We start from the raw sequence: 6,918 nt of genomic DNA, 5'->3' as shown, positions 1-6,918 counted from the left end.
AGCAACAGAACTAATTGAGGGGTTTTTCATAAATGGGTGTGAATTACAAAGATTTAACACATTTGGGGTGCTACCACCAACATACCCTGTCTGAATGACAATCATATAATTAGCACTGTTTACATATTAACCTGAATGTGACATAAACTAGACGGCATGTCAGAGCGAAACTTATCACTGGAGATTATCAGTTTCTCCAGAAAAGTTCGATCTGCTATTAGAAAGTATCAAGTATCAGTAGATGATTCATAATACTGGGATGTAGGTTTGAATGCTACATGAGAAGGAAAATAATTAGCATTTGTACTAAATAAATGTGTTGAATAGTATATAATTGTAAGATTTAGACCATTATCATTCGTATAATTCGTATAATCATTCGTATAATCAGTCACGTGGAGCTCTACCGTCCACACAATTTATGTTGATCATTTCTGAGGAAATGCAATACAATGCTTCAATCCATCAAAAGTGATCTTGCATCCAAATTCAATCAAGTGCAATCCAGGCTTTAGCCCTTATGGACGCCTCAGGATGTTTTCGATAGGGGGCATAGTTTCCCCCCAGGGGAATGATTTTTCGGCACAAAATGTTTTATATAAAATACTTTGGACAGATGATTTAAAATTTAAAAACAACACACACAAACACACAACACACAAACATGTATTTAAAAAGTAATGAGTATTTAAAAAGTAATTATTTTTATTTAATTATTATCTAGTAGTTTTGATTAGAACTGAGGTTGCTTAACAGATTTATGCAGGAAAATGTGAGAAAATATTAATCTGATATCATTTTATATAACATTAATTTGGTGGACGTTTTCAGCCACAGAAGTACACGTAAGGGCAGTGTTTGTGAAGTGTCCAGAAGGGTTGATCTAAAATATAATTACACTCCATTTATTATTTTACTCCTTATTTACTTATAACACATGCAAATAGAAATTCTCATTTTCACTAGCACATATAAACTGAATGTCCATCAAATCAAATCAAATTTTAATGCTAAGCTGAAAAGAAAAAAAAATATTTCATCTTCCTCCATCATTCAGACGGCAACTGAGCGTTCTTCAAAACTTGTGCTCTGTGAATACACAGAGGATGCGGTCTGGGTCATGCAGTACTTCATGCACTGCACATGGATGCATGGTGTCCGGAGAAGGAGTCTGGCGAGGTGCCTCCTGAACTTTTGTCCAACAAACACATAGAGGAACGGATTGAGGCAGCAGTGCGAGTATGCCATAGCTTCGGTGACTTGTAGCATCAGCTGGATTTTTTTGCTGAGCTCACATTCCTGCTCCAAAATTCCCCTCAGTTCCAGTGCTTTGAGGAATGCTGCAATGTTGTACGGTATCCAACAGCAGAAGAAGGCCACTATGACCGTGACAACAAGACGGACGGCCAGTTTCTTTGACGTACGAAGGGACTGAAGCTTCTGGAGCACCAACGAGTAGCAGAATACCACAATACACAGTGGAATTAATAGACCCAAAATGTTCATTTTAAAGAAAGCTGCACCTCTTATGTCATTGTGACTTCCATTTTTCGGATAAGCGTTGCACAATATTTCAGTCCCGGAGGTATCGATTCCAAGGTACAGTAGCTCAGGAAATGAGGCTGCAATAGCTATAATCCAGATGACCATACTAGCTACAATCCCATAAGCCTTTGTGCGGATTCTCAATGCAAAAACAGCATGGACGATAGCCAAGTATCTGTCGATGCTCATCAACACGATGAAGAAAATTCCTGCGTAAAATCCGATGTAGTACACACCGAGGACCATCACGCACATGGCATTACCAAAGACCCAGGTATATCTAGCATGGTGAGCCAGGAAGGGGAGAGTGAAGATGAGAAGAAGGTCAGCGATGGCCAGGTTCAGGAGAGACACATCAGTCATGCTTTTCATCTGAGCCCCTATCAGGATCACCCACAACACCAGCATGTTGCCCAGGAAGCCGACCACGAAGAACAGCGAGTAGAGAACCGGGACAAAATGACTTGCATGGGATCCGTATTCACATAAAAATCCATCAATCACAAAGTCAGGATAGTCAGTTGATAGGCTGATGCTGAAAGCCAAGTTGAGAGAATTGAGAGTTAGCTTTGAGACAAAAGCCATTAAGTAAAGATTTAATACTGAAATTGTGCACAAGCTTTCTGTATGTTTATGCTTTTACCTGTAAATCTACTAAGGATTCTGTAGAATAATTAAAAGTTGCAGTATTATTTTATTATTTAAAACCATCTTCCATTTAAAATCCCTTTCACTTGGAGTACATTCTAGCAGACAGCATCTTGACTAAAGACTCTTAACTGATGTACAAGTGCAACAGATGAGTACTAATACAGCTTATCCTTCAAACCGCAGCAAAGACAAAATATCTGGTTAACCAAATCAGAATTTTTAATCAATTGACAGAAAAAAAACACATTTTGGAGAGAAAAACACGTTACGATGTGACGATCATGATTTTCTGTACGTTTTCATTACATTTCACAATTTCTGTGCCTTCAGCATCAAAAAATTTATAAAATCTGGTGATCTAGACACTGAAGCAGAATGTAATAGCACCCACTCATAATGGAGGTCACACTCTTGATCTCGTTCTAACACTTGGATTAAATATAGAAAATATAGTCAGAAGCTATCTCTGACCATTATCTCCTTTCATTTAAATTTCGCTTCGGACATGACGATTCCAATTTGCCACGTCGCCGTGTTAAACACACATTTACAGCACGTCGTTTAACGCAGATTTACCAACAGTCTCCCAGAATTATCTTCCATGATTGGATCGCCATCTGACCCACAGAACTTGATCAGGTGACTGACTATGTAGAGGCAGTGTTTCGCTACACCCTCGATATTGTAGCTCCAATTAAAAGAAACGTAATTAGAGAGAATAAACTCGCACCCTGGTACAATGACAACACACCAACTTTAGAACAATCAGTTAGGAAATTAGAACGTAAATGGCGTCAAACTAAATAATCAGTATTTCGATTAGCATGGAAGGAAAGCCTTCATAGCTACAAAAAATAACAGGAATAAAAACACTGTCGAAAAGCGCACACCATCTATTTGTAACAGTAACGACTTCATTTATTATTTCAGTGGAAAAAACTGATAATATCAGGCAGAAAATTCAGACCATTAATTTAATACCAAATAAATTGATAGATATTGCTGTAGATAATATTTCTGTTTTTGATTTAGACCGTTTTAATCCCCTTCAAGAGACCGACTTAGTTTTGCTGATTTCTAATAGCTTTAAACAGCTATTACAGCTAGCTATTCAACACATTCTAAAGATAATAAATTCTTCCTTTAGAACTCGCTATGTGCCAAAATCTTTTGGTTATAAAACCTGACCTCGACTAAACCCAGCTGTCCATCTCTAGGCCGATATCAAACCTCCACCTTTATCCCCAAGATCCTATAAAAGGTTGTAGCTCAGCAGTTATGTTCAGACCTACTGTACATAGGAATAATACTCATGAACTGTATCAGTCAGGATTTCGGCCTCATCATAGCACAGAGACAGCGCTGGTTAAAGTGGTAAATGACCTGTTACTGGTCTCTGATCAGGGTTGTGTCTCTTTACTGGTGTTACTTGATCTTAGTGCAGCTTTTGATACCACTGACCATGTTATTTTTTTTAATAGGCATGAACATATTGTTGGTGTTAAAGGGACAGGTCTTTCCTGGATCGGGTCTTATTTGACTGATCGCTTTCAGTTCGTAGATATATGGTGACTACTTTAAACATACTAAGGTGATGTTCGGTGTTCCGCAAGGTTCTGTTTTAGGCCCATTGCTTTTTAATCCCTATATATGCTACCCGTAGGTGCAATTATTTGTAATCATGGTATTAGCTTCCACTGTTATGCTGATGACACACAGCTATATGTTTCAGCTCAGTCAGATGTGTCACCAGTTTAATAAGATTGAAGATTGTATGAAGGACATCAGACAGTGGACGCTTACTAACTTCCTCCTGTAGGAGCATAAACAAGCTCCAGTTAGTCCAGAACACAGCAGCTAGAGTCCTAACTAGAACCAGAAGATATGAACACATCACCTCTATCTTATCCTTACTGCATTGGCTTACAGTCAAGTTTCACATTGATTATAAAATACTATTATTAACCTATGAAGCATTTAATGGTCTCACGCCACAGTGTTTGTTTATGATCCGTCACGCCTACTTTGATCGAAAGGTGCAGGCTATTTCTTAGTACCTCAAGTACAATAGGCTACAGCAGGGGGCAGAGCTTTTTCTCACAGAGACCCACAGTTATGGAACAGACTTGCAATCAGTGTTTGGGACTCAGACACAGTCTCAGTGTTTAAGTCCAGGATAAAAACACATTTAGCTTTTCATGAATAGCTTTTCTTAGGTAAAGGAGCAGATCTGAAGGGTTCATGAGCATAGAGTGTTTGGTGAACTGGGATGTCTGGATGTTGTCTTCTTACCACCATCACAAGTCATTCAGGTTTGCAGACTGTGGAGTGGTGGGATGCTTTACATCCCAGGAAGCCCTCATGTCTGTGTCACCTTCTGGCTCTAGCCTTTTAGTTATGATGTCATAGCTAGTTTTCATGGAGTCCCTGTCTGCACTTCGCATATAATGTATATTGTCCATCACATGGTTACAATCATACCTAACAATTTTTCTCCTCTCTCTCTCTCTCTCTCTCTCTCTCTCTCTCTCTCTCTCTCTCTCTCTCTCTCTCTCTCTCTCTCTCCCGGTCAAGCTACATATGCCACTCCCAAGCTCCCAGTGTTCCGAGTTCCTAGCCTGATTGTCTCTTCTTACTTCATTATTATATATTTATTTATTTATTTATTTATTTCTCTCTCTCTCTCTCTCTCTCTCTCTCTCTCTCTCTCTCTCTCTCTCTCTCTCTCTTCTCTCTATCTCTTTCCATTCTTCTGTAAAGCTGCTCTGAGACAAAGGGAATTGTTAAAAGCACTATAAAAATAAATTGAATTTAATTGAATCGATGCTTCTACTCAAGAAAAAGGTCCATAATCTGAATGAACAACTGAACAGTTCAAAATGACTCTGAATATGAAAAAGGTTCCACACATAAATACTCTCGTAAGAACTTATTCAAATTTCTTTTTTTTTTTTATCATTCAAATTGTCCTAATTTGAAAGTATCGATTTAAGTCACCAACTTCTGAATATGACACAGAATTTGAAGTTTCTTTATTAAATAATACCTTTTATACCTTGTTTCCTTGCTAAAAAAATAAAAATTAAAATTAAAAAAATTAACTATGACAAAAATGACATTATTTTAAAGATATATAAACCTGAAATTAAATGTTTTAAAGAAAAAAGTCTCATAAATAATAACAGATTATTGGAGAGTCTCTTATCAGCTAATCTAATCTTGAATAAATCTAAAAAAAATATTTTATTCACCACATCCGTTTCATCACTTTGGTGTGTGGTCTTCAGATTCATAAAGCTGATAAACACAGGAAGTGAAGTTCACCGTTTCTCTTCCTTCATTTAATGAAACTCTAATAAAGCAATGCAAGAGAATGTACCAAAGGCCTATATGCTTATAATAAATAATAAATAAATATGATTCATTTTTACTAAGAGGAATAAGAGTTTTGATGATCATTCTAGGTAGATTTATTAGTGCTGCTCATGTAAACTCTTTTTTAACCTTAATATCTATTATTTGAGACAGTTGTATAAGGTACACACAATATAATAAATGCAAACAGAATAACTACTTTAGAGCAAGAACTGTTTTTTTTCTTTTGCACTCATTTACAAGAAAATGTAGTAAATCCACTTCCCCAATGTAACATATGTGCAAACCTTTTTTTCTCAACACTTCATGAAATGTACTGTTACATAATCAGAGCAATATCGTCACATCCACCTGTAAATTTCTCTCTTAAGTAAAAACTATCATCCAAAAATCCTTTAGTAATTGTTTATCCTTCGCAAATAAATGTGCTGCGGTATGAAGGGCTAATGGAGAAATACAGTACATCAAATAAAACAATAAACGATATTAAAAAAAAAGAGGGGTGAAGTCATGCAATCGAACTGGTCAAAAAATCCGAATAAGTTCTTACCTGAGTGTCGTGGCATCCCAAATATAACTGGTGTTGTTGGACATCATTGGCTTTCAGTATGAAACTCCAATTAGTCATACTGTAGTTCAAAATAGAGAAAAAAATAAATAAATAAATAAATAAAATCATTCAGCTATGTGAAACACACTTGTTTTGTTCACCACAGATTTTTTTTGCACCATTCGCTAAACGTCAGCTTAATAAACAAGCCGATAAATTGCATTTGTGGTTAAACAAAGAAGTGTGAAAGCCTTAGCAATGAAGATGTAGCAAAAAATGAAATCAAAAGCAATCAACAAAATCAACAATGCACAGCAATCGACATTAACATCACAGATAGTAAATAACTCAAATGATGAGACTAAATAAAATTGCTGCCAAAATACTTACAAACTTGGAAAATTCTTTATCAGTCAACACCAAAGCTGAAAGTGATGCTGCTGTATGAGGTTTCTGGTTCGCATACTTCTGCTTTATGTGACGAGTATGGAGACATGCATGACGTTTGGCACATCATTAGTTTGCCCAGCTAACAGATACAGTAATGTGTTTCTAATGCATCAGCTCTGAAGTTGTGGTTTTTTTAGCTTTCTGCCTTCTGGAGAAAAACGGTTGCTAACAAGATCTGAATCAATTTGTTTTTCATGAGAAGAGATAAAACTGAGTTACTCAAGCAGTGAATAAAAAGGAAAGTACATACCAGTCAAGCTGACGAGTGTGATTTGTCTAATATAAGATTTCGTTAAATTTAATTCACAACACGGCTAAAATTCTCAAATGGGTTTGGTATGTCAGTT

General features: G+C 36.6%; 1 protein-coding gene across 1 annotated transcript; it reads right to left on the bottom strand.

The window, feature by feature from the left end:
• Positions 1-681: 681 nt before the first annotated feature.
• LOC113662725 (C-C chemokine receptor type 5-like) lies at positions 682-6,668 on the bottom strand. Its single transcript, XM_027177798.2, has 3 exons — positions 6,512-6,668; positions 6,122-6,200; positions 682-2,080 (listed from the first exon to the last, which is right to left on the bottom strand). The coding sequence occupies exons 2-3, from the start codon at positions 6,166-6,168 to the stop codon at positions 1,054-1,056; spliced, it is 1,074 nt and encodes a 357-aa protein (XP_027033599.1). The 5' UTR covers positions 6,169-6,200; positions 6,512-6,668; the 3' UTR covers positions 682-1,053.
• Between the last annotated feature and the right edge of the window lie 250 nt (positions 6,669-6,918).

The sequence above is a fragment of the Tachysurus fulvidraco genome, chromosome 3 (assembly GCF_022655615.1).
Source record: "Tachysurus fulvidraco isolate hzauxx_2018 chromosome 3, HZAU_PFXX_2.0, whole genome shotgun sequence".
Classification (NCBI taxonomy): Eukaryota; Metazoa; Chordata; class Actinopteri; order Siluriformes; family Bagridae; genus Tachysurus; species Tachysurus fulvidraco.
The sequence above is the reverse complement of the archived record's forward strand: the minus strand, read 5'-3'. Positions and strand labels throughout refer to the sequence as shown.